This window comes from Alligator sinensis, unplaced genomic scaffold (assembly GCF_000455745.1).
Source record: "Alligator sinensis unplaced genomic scaffold, ASM45574v1 scaffold611_2, whole genome shotgun sequence".
Classification (NCBI taxonomy): domain Eukaryota; kingdom Metazoa; phylum Chordata; order Crocodylia; family Alligatoridae; genus Alligator; species Alligator sinensis.
In genome coordinates this window covers 3,822,307-3,839,612 of record NW_005841869.1, presented here as the reverse complement: position 1 = coordinate 3,839,612, position 17,306 = coordinate 3,822,307, and the positions used below count along the sequence as shown (strand labels likewise).

Here is a 17,306-nt window from a genome sequence, read left to right as displayed (position 1 = left end):
GGAAAGAGTTAAAAGTGAAAAGTTTATGCATCTGAAAACTCATAATTTCCTACAACATTTGCTGAATGTCTCGCAACTTATTAAGTGAAGCCATCTATGAATGCAAATGCTGATTAGCAATTTGGCAATAGCCCAACATTCGCAGAATTCACATAGCTTTTCTTTAAACCAGTAGTTCATACATGATTAATTAGAACATCTCATTTATGTAGTGTGCACTTTAGCTCATTACTCTAAGTAAAATTCGTTAAGTATTTACATTTAGATAATTAAAATCTGGGTACACCCTTAAGAAAGATGCATACACTTCAGGCAAAGTGATTTTTTTCTTTACACTGCTGAAAGTAAATTACAGGCTAATTTACATCCTTGCTGCACCACCGTGGAGGCAGCACTCGGGCGAGCTCAGCTCCTGTCCCCGGAAAGGTGCAGACTTGCCCTTGGCACAGAGTGCAGCCCTGCCCACGCCCTCCTGGCCGTGACGCTCCTCACGTGGCCGTTCCCGAGTCGGGGCACAGCTCCCTGCTCCTCCCTCCGGCACCGCTGGTGCAATGAGATGGGGCTGGTTCAGTGTGGACTGGTGTCTCCATCACCCACCCCCATTTCTGGGGCTCTTCGCCTGCTGTCTGGGTTTACACTTCTGCAAATGGGGTCTTGGTTTTTCCTCTGCCCTGTTTCAGGCAAAAGAAGTGGCCCCAAGAGGGCTCCCAGTCACCTGCCCTCCCACCCGATTCTCCCCCTTCCAGGAAGAAGGGACCTGAACCGGGAGCAGGAGGTGTCCCAGGGAACCTCGTGGGGAGAGAAGCAAGTTGGACTAGGAAGGGGCTCCTCTCCGCAGAAGAGAGCCAGGCCAAAGCCAAGAGCCATCTCTGCCCGGGGCAGGAGGCAGGAAGGCTGCACCAGCACAGGGCTCCCAGGCTGTCTGGTGCAAATCTGCCTGGACCGGAGGAGGTAACATGCAAATATTTCCCCACAGAAATGACATCAGTGCTGTCGGAAGGAGGATGCTGGTGCCAAGCGAGCTCAGTAGATTAAAACAAGGGGTCTGAGCACGCACGCACCACCCAGTTCAACAGAGGAAGGGCACTGGCACTGGCACTGCCAAGCAGTCTCAGCTCGGCCCCCCCTGCATCCTGGGACAGGATCGTTTGGAGGCCGAGAGGTGAAGGGCCTGACTCTGCTCCCCCTTCTCCCGAAGCGCAGGGAGACTGGAAGGGCCAGACGCCTTCTTGTGTTTCCCCCGGGTCACTTCCAGAATTGAAACTCCTGGCCCCTTTCTCATGACTGTTTTGCAGGCCTCTGCTTGGTGCCCCAGACTTTATTAATAATGTCAGGTGATAAGTGATGGCCTTGTTAACCTGCTCTGAAGCCCTGCAGAAGCGGAGGGTGCCTCAGCGTGCTCTAATGCTTAATCAGATGTGCACACGGAGAAGAGGAAGACTGGCTTGCTTTGGCAGCCTGAAAGCCGTTCCCCAAACAGCCTTCTGCCACGGCAGAGCCAGCCGGCCCCAGGCCGAGCTGCACCCGGCCGGCTTCCAGCACGGTCCGTGGCATTTGCCCAGCGCCCAGGCTTCGCCTGACGTGGTGCTAAGTCGAAAGACAGCTGTGAGCTCAGAGAGCAGACTCCCAGCTGCTCAGGGAGGCGTGGGACCCTTACAATACTTTTGCCTACAGCAAAAATGTATTTCAATGTAATTATAGAAGATAGCTTTCAATATGTCACCTCTATTATAGGAGCTGTAAATTATGGAGAGCGCTGCCTGTGTACGGCCATCTCTCCTGGCACGCGGCGAGGGGAGAGCTGCTGATGGCGTGACATACTTTTTCCTCTTCCTTAAGTGCATTCCCCTCCCTGGCAACAAATGTCAGAATCAAGCTCTGTCTGGAAAGCATCTGCACAGAAGACGCTTGTGGTCTGTGCTTCTGGAGGCAGAGAAGAGCGGGGACGGGCGGAGGCAAGGAGAGACAGCAGCAGGCATCTGACCCCATTTTGAAGCCGCGGTGGGCTCAGGGCTGGGGGCCGGCTCCTGCCCTGGGGGCATCGGGCCGGGGGTTCTGCTGCCTCTGTCTCCCGAGGACACTAACAACTGTCCAGAAACTGGCGGCCAGCGAAGACAGAGGTGCACAAACCCGGCTGCCTCTCCGCGGTGGAGACGGGAGCCGTTCTTGAGACAAACTGGTAGCAGACAGCTGGCTGCAAGGCTGGAGGAATTATCATATTTCTGTACAGCAGGCAGCGCTGGGTGTCAGGATCACCGGGGGTGGTGGGGAAAGCCTGCGTGTTTCACGTCCGCTCGGCCTCACGCCTTCCCCTAGCAGCACGTGAGCCTCCTCCTCGGTTTCCTGCGGGGTGGACGGATGGCTGTGACATTTCGGCTGAAACCTTTGTAAATGGAGCTACCGGCTAAAAATGCAAGTGCCCCCCCTCAACAAGTCATTAAGCTTCTTACAGTCAAAGGACACTTGCCAGGAACTAGCTATTAACACAAATCTGAATTTATTTCAGCCCCAAATCCATCTCCAGCTTCTGTCCCCGTGACTTTATACGGGCCTGTCGTTTACTGCAAGGTCTGCTCTTGGCTAATGCAATGGCCATCGCCACTTCAGCACACAAAAGAGAGGTATTCATTACTGCTCTGTGTGGCGGGGCGGGGAGGACCCGGGGCCCTGCAGCAGAAATGGCCCCGGGCACAGCCGCTGCCAGCCGTTTGCTGCTTCTGCCTCACCCCGCTCGAGTGATGGCCACGGACAAGCCTGCATGGCTGGTGTCGAAGCAGACCTAGCCTGGCACCACCGCAGCGCTGTTCTGCCAGCACTTCCAGCAGGACTCGGCCTGGCCAGGGACAGCTTCATGCCCGTCCCCCTCTCTCTTGGGATGCCACGTGCCTCCTAACACCCCCCTGCACAGCTGACCGCAGAGCCTAGGTGCCTAGGTGCTCCACTGCTGGGCTGGCTGCGCCCCCCACAGAAACCCCACAAGAGATGGAATCTGCAAGGGAGAGACCCCGGGTGGGCAAAGTGCCCCGGGGATGGAGGAGAGAGAAGTGCATGGGGCTCTTAGCAGCCTGCGGACGAGAGACTCTGGGGTAGTAGTGGGTCCTTCGGCTGGACTGTCTTGCTGGGGGTCAGGACAGCCCCCATCAGGGAAACACCATCCCAGCGAGAGATGCCAGCCCAGTGCCCATGCCGTCCGGGGCGAGGAAACCAGAGCACGCAAGAGTCACGTGTGCTGCTCCAGACCAGGAGCAGGTGAGGAGCAGAGACTCTCCTGCTGGCTCGTTCTGCCAGGCAGAGTGGACCGGCACTCACTGCAGCAGGCCCCAGCAGCCCAGTCTGCCCAGGACACGGTGCTGCTTCACGGAGGTCCTGACAGTGTCTCTAACCCTGCACACTGTGCCGCCTTCCTGTATGTGCAGCCCAGAGAGCTCCCATCTCCCTTACGTTGCTTGCTTGCTGCAATGGCATTTGTAACATGACGTTAAAGCAGCCCCAGGTCAGATGGAGGGTCAATACTGAGGGCTGACCGAGGAGCCCGCCTGGGCGACAGCGCTGGGCCCAGCTCCCACCACAGCAGCGTGGCCGAGCAGGCGGGAAGCCGCAGCAAAGCAGCTCAGGATGGCGTCTGGGCAGAGCTGCGATTCTTCTCTGCCTTGGTGGTTCCTAGCAGGATTTTTATGGCTGCCTGAACATCTCTGCTGTGGTTTCATTTGGTTCAGACTGACACTTCACCGTACTGTAATGGGCTCAGGGCGGGCCCAGCACTTCCCAGCACAGGAAACCACCGGCTGATGAGGTTCGTTGAGCTGATGAGGTCCAGGGCTTACAAGCTTTATTAGGACACCTCTGGGATGGAAAGATGAAGACATTACTTGAGGCTTGCCAGGGCCAGGGGTCTCACACCCTTCTCTTCTCCCTCTGCTTCTCCTCCTGTGATGCAAAGCCACACACGCCACAGCAGGACAGGGGAGAGCTGCTGCAGCTCCACGGGGCGCTCGCAGAGCATGATCCCTACCACGGTGCCGCGAGCAATCGCCACGCTCCCAAAAACATCAGGCAGCAGCAATCTGAGCCCCTGGTGCCCAGTGCCGCCAAAAAGGCAGCGAGGCCCTGGTCCCCTCAGGTGTCTGCAGAGGACTGGATCGTACAATGGCACCGAGAATCAACCTCACCCAGGAAAGGTTCTGTTATCAAACTAATTTGCGTACTTCTTCCTCCTCTTAATTACCCACAGATTGTTTTTAATTGACAAGCTCTCTCTCACCCCAAGTAACCCTGCAGTACTGCATTTCATCTCCCCGGCTAGGGCTGTCAAAGGAGAAGCTGGCTCTGGCCAGACCCAACTTGAGATGCCTGGTGACGTTTAGAGGTGCAGGCAACAATGACCTCTGATTCTTGCACAAGCACGGGGGGATCGTCAAGGCCCACAGGAGGCCAGGACCTTTGCTTTGCCTCCGCTTTGAGCCATGGCCTTGCCCCTCAAACCAGCGCACCCCGGGCATGGGAGGCAGCTCCCTGGGGTCTATGGTGGCACTGTCCTGCAGGCTCCTCCCTTGAGCAGTCCGCTCCCGGGGCAGTTGCAAGGATGGGGGCATATAGCGGCTCAGGGGGTATTTTTATGCACACACAAGCTCAGCTACAAATGACAGTCAGGGACAACAGAAACCCCCCAGGCATGCAAGCCAGGCCTCTTGTTTCCAAAGCATCAATGGTCTCATTTGACTGCACAGCTTTTCCAAGAGAGACGGGTGTCAGGGGAGGAAGGGAAGAGAGGAGAGAGAGAGATGAGGAGGAGAAAGAGAAAGAGAGAGAGAGAAAGAGAGAGAGGTTGTTCCAAGCCCTGTACAGAAACAAGAGCTGGCTAGCAGAGGCGCAGAGAAGAGCGGCCGCAGGTACACGTAGGACTGTGAGAGCGATGTCTGACCTGTTCATATTTCTCCAACTCTGTGTGATAGATTTGTCTGATCTGGGTCAATTTGGCTCTGTAATCTGAGTGTTCAATAGAGTTATCTGAAGACCCTCCAGAGGCGGGTGCGGCTCCCACCTTTCTCCGGACCTGACACCCCTTCCGCCAGCAGCATGTTGTCCAGTCTCATCAGCTGGGGATCGGGAGGGTCTTCCTCCTGGGCTCCTCTGATGCTCAAACCTTGGGGGAGAGAGAGAGGGAGAAAACACGGTGAGTCTTTCCCATCCCCTGTCTGACTCCTGCCCCAGCCAGCCCCGTTCACTGGAGGGTTTGTACCGCTCCTTTTTGCCCTTGAAAAAACACTTTTTGCAGTGAGAGATGACAAGGTGCCCAAGCCTGAGGTCTGATAATGGTTCATGTCACATCCCTGTGATGACCCAAGATGCCCCGATGGAATTGCAGAGCGACAGAAACAATCCTCAGACATGACTCAACCGTCGGCAAAATCTAGCAGAGAATGAGTCTGTCTGAAGAACTTGTAAAACACCCCACAGAACATTTTTATTGCAAGTATTATAAAAACACATGTATACATGTACAAACATCTACAGGTGCTTTTTTTGTTATACATAACACGTCTCCATCCAAGCAAGGCTGAGGTTTTTTGCCTTTTGCAAAACCACGTAGGAGAGGGAAGCATCTTATTTATTTGGAAGCCATTGATTTGTTTCCCATTTTCTTCCTAACACATCTGAGTCCTGTGTTGCTCTTGCTGAGAGTCTCTCTCCGGTTCCAGCTAGAGAAGTCCACGGGCTGATGTAGGATTTCTAGAGAGGGGACATCATCTCCTAAACCGTCTAGGAATCCTCCCAAAGGAGCTCTCCTGGGTGCTAGTTCAATTCAAGCAGCCTCTCTCCAAAAGCACCCCATTCTCTGGAGCTGCCCCAGCACCTAGTGGGAAGGTTCACACACGCAGGTGGGACAGAGGCGAGAGCAAGCCAGGGGCAGTAACTGTGTGGGGAAAGCTGAGGCTGGCGGTATTCGAGCAGAGCATCCAGCGCCACACTCACACGCAGAACATGGCACCGCACCGCAGCTTACATGCAGCTTCCGAAATTGAACATAAACAGCAGAGAATTACACATTCTTTTACCACCCAGTAATTTAATTGCCATCAGGATGCTGGGATGCTAAATATGTGTTTAAAATTGCCAGCACTGTTACAGTGCATGGTCGGGAAAAACATTTTAAATCTAATTTCTGTTTTAAATCGGGAACTTTCAAAGTGATGCCCAGTCAGCAATCTCATCTGAGCGCTATAGATCAAGGCTGACAATTTGTAGGTTTAATCAGGTCATGCAGGCATTCTGCCAAGACGTGATCAACAACGCCGAAAACAAAGTTTAAAAATAATTACGGCGGTATAAAAATCGCTAGAGCCGTGGCTTCTTGAATCAGCATTTCCATTAAAGATGTAACACCGCCCAAATCCATCCCAGCCTAATTAACCTCTTTAAAGCTGTTTAAAAGCAGGTATTCACGCACTCGTTAGACGGATCCCGGTGGGTCGGCAGCTGGCACCCTGCACGCTCGCACTCCGGTCCTGCCGGCTGTGCCCACCCCTGGCTTTTGCTGCACACAGCGGTGCGGCTGCCTGGAGTCCAGGGCACACGACACGACACGACAGGAACATCAGCTGAGCGCTAGCAATGCCGGTCTCTAACCTCGCCTGAATGCAGCCCAGGTCTTCTCGGAATTGGGACTAATTCCTTCCTGCCCTGAGCTGCACGGCCCGCGCCACGCGACCCCGTCCTGACCGACCTCCCCGGCACGGGAAGGCGCCACTTTCATTTTGCTCTAAAATACACATTTTAAACCTGTCGCCTTCATTTACAAATGTGATTCCATATCATTTCATTGGGACAGTAAAAATACCTTGTCATTGTTTTAAATTAGTTCTGTCGCCTGTTTGGAGGGTCGCAGATGGGCACGGTTTGCACGCAGAACGCACTGCCACCAGGCGCGCGCTGGCTGAGCCTCAAGTCGGCACCAAGGTTAGCGCCGGGCAGAGGAAGAGCAGTCTATTTTAGCACTTGCCTCTTCACAGCAGGGTGGTCAAAGAGGCCAGTGGTTCTTTCGGGTCTCTCCAGAGATACGAGCTCAGCTTGCTCAGCGCGTTGCCCAGCGTCGGCCTCACGGAGCGGCAGCTTTGCCCTGTGCATCAGGTTCCCTGGCCCTCCCCATCCCTGCTTCGCTTTGATTCATCGCCCCTGCTTTTACTCACTTCCTTGGCTCTTTGATTTCTGCAGGGGATAATCCCTGCTGGCTCCAGGAGACTGTCCTCTCCTTCCCAGCCTGGCTGCTCCTGATTTTCAGACCGCTCTGAGAGACTCAACTCCTCCATTTCTCATTTCCATTTGCTTCCTCCTAACACCCGTCCAGATTGCTAAGTCTTCTTTCTGTTTCCCCCTTCACTTTCTGTGGCAGCCTGTCCTCCCTCGTGTTTCCCCAGCTATTTACAAGTTCATGGGCTACCATGCTCCTTATTCTCTGTCATGGGTGAATGTGGGTTTCTCTCCTCTTCCCGGACACTCCCAGACAGAGCCCCAAATTCTTCCCCTGGGATTAAATGGGCACATCTCCCCTGACCTTTGACTGCTGGGCATGGGCCCAAGACGAAATGCTTCTGTAGAGAAGCACAGAGCATTGCTAGACGGAGGCTACCCTCAGGGGAGCCACGGGGCCCTGCATGCAGCGCACACAAACCCGCCTCGCGGTCCAGACTCTGGGTGTGGAGCACTGTTCATCCCACTGAACTCCTACAAGAGGTAACCGTGGGCATGAGGATGAACGTGCTGCACTGGATCCTCCCTAATTACTACATGAATGATATGCTTCAAATCAGCACATCATAAATAGGGGGTGGTTTTCCTTTGGAGCAGTGAAGTCCTTTGTATGCTGTGAAACCGGGAGGCTGCTGAGCCAGCCAACGGGCTCCTCTCGCGCACACGTGCCGTTTTCCAAATGATCTGCAGAGAAAAATTCAGGGCACTTCGCTTCCCGGATTCCTTAGCAATGAGCAAACACCTCCCTGCATCCACTGGCACATGTCTGTTCCTGACTCACATCTGCCTTTATAAATGACTCTCCCTTTGAGCACGGTGATAATATATGTATTTTTTGACATATAAGCTCACACTCTGTGGCTATTGTTTCCCTTTTTATTCCTCAGTATATCAACCCATGAGTTTATTACTGTTTAGCTCACTGACCTTTCAATGCATCGTGGAATGAAGGTAGAGAGCGGGCTGGAAAGAACACAACAATACATCACTTCCAGCACAACTACAGATGTACTAATGGCCCAGGAAGTGCGAGGGTCCCAGCTAGGCAGCAGTCACCTACCAGCCTGCTGACCGACGGCAACCCCTCTCCCACTAATAGGGCCATGCTGAGTGGTGCCCTTTTTTTGGCCAGCCCCTTCTATGCTCCATAATATCCTCTTAGGCACATTTGGATCCATCGAATGTCTAAGACCTAGTCTCCTTAGTGACAACAGAGTGCTATAAGGTTAACCAAAAGCATGTGTGCTCCTGATTTTAATCTGCTTATAACCATAACATTCATTTCAGTATCTCCACGATTTAGACAAATCACATAAACAGACACTAAAACATTGTTTAACAATGAACTTGGCTTTGTTAGAAGACCACAGTTTTAGCATATCTTTCAGCAAATCCTAATTAGCTGTCTTTCACCATGCTGTGCACCTGCCCCCACAGATAATAGACGAGAGCATCTGCATAGACTACTGCATTCAGAGGCCAATAAATAAATTGCAGGTCAAAATTATTACAAAGCTTTCTTCGAATAAACCCATCTCCTTCACAATACAAAGCTGCAGATATGAAAAGTACCTAAAGCCCACTCAAATGGTATGATTACAGGGGCCGTTGGAGTTTAATAATCTGACTGTAATTCAGGCATTTTCAACAGCTCATTAAGGGTTCATTAATATATGGGCAAGCTTTTGAATTATAAATAAGCAGATTAGAAACCTGCAGTGTCTGAATTGTACAGTAGTATCCTCACTAACAGAATAATATTGCAAACACAATGAAGGCTTGACCCAAGAGACGGAAGGTGGAGATGCAGGGCACTGCCTCAGCTCCGCGCTCTCCGTCTTATTTATTTATTCCTCGGCTCCCCGTTCGGGGGCGAGGGAGGGCCTCTCCTGGAGCGCGGGGTGCTCGGGCGGGTGTTTCAAAAGACGCGGTCGCAGCACAATCCTGGGGCTCTCCGGTGTGGCCCCAGCCCACCGTCCTCCGCTCCCTGAGGGCCAGGTCCGAAAGCCCGCTGACGGCACTGCCGTTGGCTTCCACGGGTCCCTGCAGATCCCAGCCAGAAGACAGCCCTTCTCCACCACCTGCCCAGGTCACCCAGCAAGTCTGGGCCATCCAGCCTCTTTGGACAGCCTTAGCCTCAACTCAGGGAAGCCCCCGAGCACATGCTTGGCTCCAAGCGGGGGCTCACGCCCCACCGCACCTGGGCAGGAGTGTGCACCGCATGCCTCTGCTTCGGGCAACTCCTTTGTGCCTTGCTGACTTGCCCGCTGCCCCAGGCGCCCCCAGCGCCCTTCTCCCCTCTCCTGCTTGCCCTTCATGCTGGAGCTGTCCACAGCTGCATTCAATGGGAAATTTGGGGTTTCGACTAGACAGTTTTTTTTCCTGACAACTTCTGTTTTCCACCACATTGCCAGTTTTTCATCAAGGGGCAGACTACCTAAATGATTTTATTGTGACTCAAAAGTGCTGCACAAGTGCATCATGGGAGATGAGGGCTGACCAGGGAGACTGCCTTCTGTTTCCCTTCTCCTCTGTAGCCCAATCCAGCCATGGCTCCCGGGAAGCGCGGCAGGGACACCTCCACACCGAGGGGTTTCAGGCATTGTCAGCTGGGGAAGGGATAAGGGAATGCTTAGTCTCACTTGTTGTCTCCAAATCCATCCCCTCAGTGGGCTGGACACAGAGGGAAGGAGAAAGCGTCCAGCCCTCAGCCTCATGGTGGCTGAGGGTGCAGCAGTTCCCACGCACGGCAGAGCAAAATCCTGCAGACGCTCCAAGCCGGGACTGGAACTGCCAGCTGCAAGCGCGCGAGCGATGCGTTGCCCTCTGCATGGGAGCTTCCTCGGCAGCGGGCCTTGCCAACAGGTCGTCACAATCTGCCCGTGGCCTCCAGCCACTCTCGACTTGCAGGGCACAGGGCCCACTCTCCTGGATCCCCAGCAGCCACTGCCCTAAACACTCCTCGAGCCCAGCGTCTGAACCCATGGGGTGACGAGTTGGGCCTGACCTCCAAAGCCAGGGCTGAAGCCACATTCCTGCCCGTGTCCACGTGCCCTGCTCCCGGGAGAGCCCCGGGCATGTCCTCCAGGGGTGGCTCTAGTGACGGCAATGGGAGCTCCGGCCATGGGGACGGAGCAGGGGCTCGGCTCAGGGAGGGCAGTGGGGGGCTCTCAGGTTGCAGTGCGAAGAGCCTCTGCTTCTCAGACTTCGCATTTCCATGAACGGGGTATCGTATTCCCCGCGGCCCCCGCGCCGGACAGCTGGCTGAGCCGGGCCTTTCACAGGAGCCTGTGAATCCTGGAGCCGTGGCAGGAGGCGAAAGAGCTGACTGCAGGATTCCTCGAGCGGGCAGCTGAACGCGAGCGCCGTGCGACTGACACAGCAGCCAGCTCGCCGCCCCGCGGGGCACCTGCCCGCCTCCCCCGTGACCCCGCCGCGGGGCCCGGCGGAGCAGCGAGAGCCCCAGTGCTGGGTGGGTGCCGATGGAGGGGGATCAACACGAGCAAGAGGCTGAAGAATTTAATTATGCCCAAATGACAGATGATTCGGCTGCTTCCTTTGTCTCAACGCACTGACAAAAAGTCCCTTTTTAAGGAAATGTTGGCGGTCTAACACACTGAATATGGCAGTCGTATTACAAGCTAATGTCACTTTCACTCCTACTTAAGGTGACTGTGTGGTGTGTGCACGTTTTTCATGTCAGGTATATTAAATATAACACGACGATGCACTGCACATTTCCACGCCAACCTAGTTGTCACTTTCGCTTGACTCATTCTCTATTGAGGAAAAATGCAGCACTGGGAATTTACAAGGCTTTTCAGTTAAATGGACATAAATCACAGGTTTCATTCAAACCGAATAATCACTGGCCATAAAGAGCTACTTGTCTCTTACCATATATTACAGTGAAGTTCCTGTGAGCAATAATGCAGCCATTCATGGCAAAGAAAAACAGAGCGAGACATTAAGAGCTGACATGTAATCCTGTTAGGAGCCTGACGTGGAGAGTGCGCCTGACATTTTTATCATATATGTCCATTTCTATTTGGAAAATCAGAAGAATAAAAATGATTACTCCGCTGCCCAAATCTACCTTCCTAAAACAGCCCGGCGAGATTTGTTTACATGCTGGGAAACTGCTTACTACGAATTCATAAATCTCAGATCCTGCAGCATTTCCCCTGATGTTTGAATTGAAGATATGACTAGAAAGATTCCCCGTAATACTTTTCCACACCTCCATTTCCTTCACCATCAACACATAAACTGTCAATCCCCAGCCTTATTCCATTTCTCCTTCATTATAAGGCTCCTGGCAGGATGCCTGGTTCCAACAGAACTTTCTTCCTTTCCTAAGAAAGAAATCAGCTGATGACCTTTGCTAAAGGTTCAGTAAAATGCAGGGCGGATGCTAATAAAAAATCATTAGTGTCTTTGTCTCCACACAGGACTCCGGCACCTGAGAGCTCCAGGCTGCTTTTGCAGGGCTTTTTTTTTCTCCTGGCACTGGGAAAAGCTAAAGGGGAACAGGAAGATGTGGGGAAAGCCATGATTTTTAAGGGTTTTTATATATAGAAACATGTCATGTGAAAGGCCTGTGTCAGTGCTCTTAAAGGGGATAAAACCTGTCTGCAGAGAAATGACTCTTTATTGCAGCTAAGTAGCTGCTGAATGGTAAGATGGGGAAATAGGTTATCCATCCAGGAATGAGTGCTGCGTGCTGCTTCGCTGTCCCCAGGGCTGTCTTAGCAGGGTCCAGGTTAATTATTCTCTGCTCCACTGTACTGGGATACATCCCTGCTGGGGCTAATCCTGGCCTGGCTGAACACAGGAGGTGACTTGGGTCTTGGTAAACTTTCCATAGTGGGCACCGCTCGCCGCGTCCCCACCAGGAAGAAAGGCCGGGGGCCGGTAACTCAGTGCGGCTGGGGAAGGTCCAAGCCTCCCCTTCCGGCACACACCTTGTGCCGCGCCACCGGCAGCTGCCTGCCTTCCACACTTGCCATCCAGCAGCCGCGTCGGGTTCTTTGCAGACTTTCCACTTGCCAATTAGCTTCTGCCTCGAGAGACAGGGAGAGCGAGCAAGACTCGCTGCTGTGGCAGCAAAGAGCAGCCGTGAAGCAGGAACAGATGGGACCGTGCAGTAAAAATGCAGAGGAGACTTACACTCATAGGGACTTTCTTTTTTTTTTTTTTTTTTTTTTTGGTTAAATGGAGCTGTGTCTAGTTGGCGCGCTTGATATATAAGCACTGTCAGCCACGGCGGGGGGAGCAGGGCCGGGCGAGCTGCGAGCGTGGCGCACGGCACATTTCATGGGGCAGAGCCAGCTGCGAAGGGGAGGCAAAGGCCCCGCTTCTCTGCTGCGTCTCCGAAAAGGGGTGCCTGTGGGATGGACTCGGGAGAGGAAATGAGACACCCGGTGCAGGGAAAGGGGAGTCCAGAGGCTGGCTGGCAAATGGGCGATAGAAACCCCTCACTGTGAGATTCAGGAGATACCCCTCGTGCACCTCACATCCATCCAACCATGCCGCTCTGCCTGACGTACACGCATGCGTGCAGTATGGAGGGGCTTGGCACAGACCGCAGACCACCGGCCTGGGCCTCTGCATGCGGACAGGTCTCATGTACGGCCGTGGCCAGGGCAGGGCTTTCTCCTGCCCATCCTCAGCCCCTGTGACATCCCCACACGTTTGGCCACGGGAGCCTATTGTTCGCAGACCAAAGGAGGGTGCTGGGCTCTCCTCACCCCCACGGCCATACGCTTATATTCAGCGGTTGGACGCTGTCATTGAAGATGCTGCTTTGTGCTGCTTGCCTTTGCCACGACGGAAGAGGTACCTGTGCTGGCAGGCCCAGGTGCTGAACCTGGGGCAGGGCTTCTGTCGAAGGGCTCTCCCTTCCCGCCTCCCCGGCAGGGGCCACACATGGAAAATTCCTGGCCTGGCATTTTGGGAAGTTACGAGCGTGTATGAACAGGAGTTCGACTGGAAACTGTTTTGCTCCTGCTGACAGGTCCCCTTGCAGCCGCGCGGCTGACATCAGCGGGGGCGGGCGTGCGCGAGGGCTGGGTGCAGCAATGTTCATCCAGGTTTCCTTTGTTTTTCATTCATGCACCAACACCCCAGTGACACTCTCTCAAATCCCTGGTCTCTGGAGGAGGAGAGGGCCCCTGGATTTCTGCAGGGCCGGCTGACCTGTTCCTGGCGTCTGCTCTCCTGCTCTGCTCTTGACAGCAGTTGCTTTTCCCAAGTCTTGTCTCTCAGTCCCCCTTTCTGCCGTGGAGAAGGGTTTTTAACTCATCCCCAGCTGCTGTTTATTTTACTGCTGTCTCGCGTCCGCAGCTCCCTGCAGAGCTCCCCCCCAGGCCTGGGGAAGGTTGCTGCCCCGCTGCGGGGGGTGACGCGGTGCTGCGCCTGCCACCTGGCTCCCCCAAGAGCCCGCGTCCCACACAGCTAGGGCAACTTCAACCACTGGCTCGGCCAGACGGGCTCCAATGCCCCCCAGTGCGTGACCCACGGCACCTTCCCGATCACACAGAATAACCCTGTGACCTCTGACCTCCAGGCTTGCAAGGACAGACACCATCAGAAACGCATCCCATGTATTCAACCGTCTTTTAGCAGAAATGGCAGGGGGACACGGCCACCTGGCGACTAGCCAACCCCCCTGGGTAGCACGACAGGACGTGACAATCCAATTCTCCCCCAGAGCCTAACCCAAAGCTCGCTGGAGCCAACGGGTGTCTTTCCACAAACTGCACGGGATTTGGGATCAGACCCGTATGCCACAATTCAGCCCGAACTCGGGACAGCTCACATGCCTAACGGTGCCCCGGGGCCTGGGGACCTTGCTGAGCTGTGGCCTCAGTGCAAAAGTCCAATGCATGGAGGGAGTTATGGTTACCATGGCCTTGTGCTCAAATATCCTTACGTCCTAATCTTAAACGAGATCAATAGAGATGGATCTCTGCAGCCGGCAGCAAAAAGTGAGCTCCAGAATTGCCGAGCACCCTTCACATGAAAATGCAGCAATATACATTCCTTCAAGCTACTGTGTGTCCAAGCTAAATACCATCAGTATGAAAGTTTACAGCCTTGAAATAAAAAAAATGTTCACAACAGAAACAAATCTTTCCTGTGATTACAACTTTTATCAGATTTATAGCACAGTGCTGTACTCTTCATAGAAAATATGAAATAACTTTTTATAGAAAATATGAAATAACTGGTATTTTTATAAATTGAGTTCTTTGCTACAGATTTTATGTTGGTTACATTTATTTCCCCCTATAAATTATGTCTAAGTTTGTGCACTTTTATGGCATTGTCTCTCTCCTCACTTTTTACGGATTTCTATGTTTCCAATCCCATTTTCTTCTTTTGGTTCATTCTATTTTTCTTGCTTACTTCTGACTTGCACTTAGTGCTCAAATGTCAGTCTTATTTGTGCTGAGCTTGAAGAAGCAAAGCCCTCAATAGCTCCTCATCACTGCTCCTCCATTCTCCATTCATGTGCTGCAAAAGCGAGGACCTACGGAGGAGGTCATTTGATAAATTTAATTACGCGTGCTATTGGGATCCAGTTTTCTTTGCAACCCGAAGCAACGGTTGTTTTCTCTCTCTTGCAAATGTACTGGTAACGATTTCCATGTAGCTCGCTCTCAAGCTCTATACTGAACGCAGCAATCCAAAGTAGCTCCTCTTCCAGCCGCACTTGTGACAGTACCGTAGTGCGCCGTTCCCACAATGCACACTTATGCTAATGTTATTTCTGTGTTATGCTCGGCCGAGGACTTCTCCGTGTTTTATCTACATAGTTCTTAAACTCTATTTACATATGCAGGAAAAATGTGTTGATGCCAAAGAGAACAATCTGATTTGACATCATCACCGGGCCAACTCTCCTTACAGCAGCGCAGCCACCCAACGGAGACCCTGAGCACCGATCTTCCCCAGGCGGAAAGGAAATACTGCGCCCCGCTGCAAGTTAAAACACCAGATTTGCTTAGCCATGGACTTTATGGATCTCAGTAAACTTCACTCATAAATCCCTCATGGCACTGAGAATCCTTCACAGATCAGATCATTTATCTCGGGCTTCTCCTTGCACTCATTTCCTCCTCCGCCGCTGCAGCCATCTTGTTTCCCCTGCCCTATAAAACATTCACAGCGTGGCACAGAAATGGGGATCCCTTGCTTTGAAACGGGACCGGGGGGCCAGAATTGCATTCCCCGCGGCCAGAGCAGAACGTCCCCGCAAGGCAAAGCCTCCCGGGCCCGCAGGGCCCTTGTCATTCTCAGTACACACGCAGGTAACAGCACGACATAAAGTTTTATTTGCATTATTATAAGGGACATAGCCTCACTTTTTATGGAAAAGGTTTTGTGAGGCATGGTATATTATGGAAACGCGAAGTGCACATGTTCTGCACGGTTCTGTTTCAGAGCGCGTTGGGTGTGTCTCCGGACAAATAGCCGGTTAATGGCCAAGGCTTCAGGGCTCCATGAAATGATCTGGGCCACCTGAGGCACCTAATCTACTGGACGGTCCCCAAAAGTCAGGAGAGCCTCCGCGGCTGGGCTGCCGTACGGCACTGAAAGCGCCCCAGCCGGCACTGTCATGTGCGTGGCCTGAGGCATGTGGAGGGGTGTGCCAGGGAAGGCTTAAACGGCGTGTTTTCCAAGCACTAAATCACAGGAGCGCGGTCTCCAATTTAACATTGCAAAAACACACACTTATTTAAAAATATGATCCAAGTTGTATACATTTAGAGTTTGCAGACAATAAATCACCCAAATGGATATCTAGACTAAGTAATAAAACCGAACAGATTCTAAATTGATCAGCAAAGTTGCTCATAAATTGCTGTTTCCACAAGCTGTAAACAAAGGCTGCAGAAACACCACGTGAGCCGCGGGGCCTAAGTAGCCACGCAGGAAAGCGCCCCGGCGGGTCAGGGTCTGGGGAAGGCGGCGTTTCGGGGGCTGTGACTGGGACTGCGTTGCTGTCGCCCAGCGTCCCCACTCCATCCACGCCCTGGAGGCAGCTGGCACTGCCGATTCCCCTGCAGAGGTTTATGAAGCGCTGTGCCCCCCGCCCGGGTTTCACGGGCTGCACCAGGCCTGCGGCTTCCCTCCGCCGGCCCTGCTGCACGTGCCTGAGAGCCACACGACAAAGGGCGCCTCCCGCCCGTCTCTACCCGTGCACACGCGACGCGTAGCGTTCACCCGGCAGCAACAGCCACGTCCCCCTGCTCTCCAGCCCAGAAAGCCCTGAAGGACTCGCTGTAAATTCGCATCCTGCTTAAGTTTGGAAAAAACCCAGAATTGATCAATTTAGCCGCTTGTCTGGAGGTGAAGCCAGCTGCCGGCGGTCACTCAGACACGACTCTGAGGTTAAGCTAACCACATCCAGGACTCTGAAGTGACCAGGAGAGGCTCCCTGCTGAAGCGGGCCCTTCAGGTGGTAAACCGCAGAGATGTCAGCTTTGATTTGAGCTTGCAGAGAGGAGTCTCGCGGACGGATAAGCTCCAGGACCTTTGAATTAAATGAAAGACCAGAACACTCTGCAGAATGTCTGCAATAACAGTCTCTACAGAAAATTATGAGGAACTACATAAATCCACCCTCTTCCTCTTCACACAGGCTCATTAAAGCTGTACTGACTCTCTGGGCAGCTATAATTCTGCTGACTGATACCCTGGAATCACCCTGTCAATACCCAGTGGTGTGCTGCCTCTCCAACTATCTGTGCCCCTAATATTCCTCTCTTTGATGGGATTTGCTGACCTTTAATCTGATGCTAGTTTACTCTCATCACTGAAGTGCAAGTCAGAGAGCAATAAACCGGCAACCTCACTGATTCAAAAGGGAGAGCTAAAGCGCCACTAACTGTGAATCTAACCTTTCCTAATGGCTCTCCCCTTAAAAGGGGAAACATGAAGTGCAAGGCAGCTAAAACAAACAATATTTAATGCTGACGGCAAGATTTATCGCAGCCCTCTTTGCATGAGGATTAAATTAGAATTTCAGGGCTGTAAACTGAGGAAGAGCG

General features: G+C 53.0%; 1 protein-coding gene across 1 annotated transcript in view; it reads right to left on the bottom strand.

Annotated features, from left to right (window-relative positions):
- The window catches only part of PBX3 (PBX homeobox 3), a 128,357-nt gene that overhangs the window by 20,679 nt on the left and 90,372 nt on the right, over positions 1–17,306 (bottom strand). Inside the window, 2 exon segments of the mRNA XM_006016922.3 lie at positions 4,922–5,042; positions 5,044–5,143. Coding sequence (XP_006016984.2) covers positions 4,922–5,042; positions 5,044–5,143 — 221 coding nt within the window.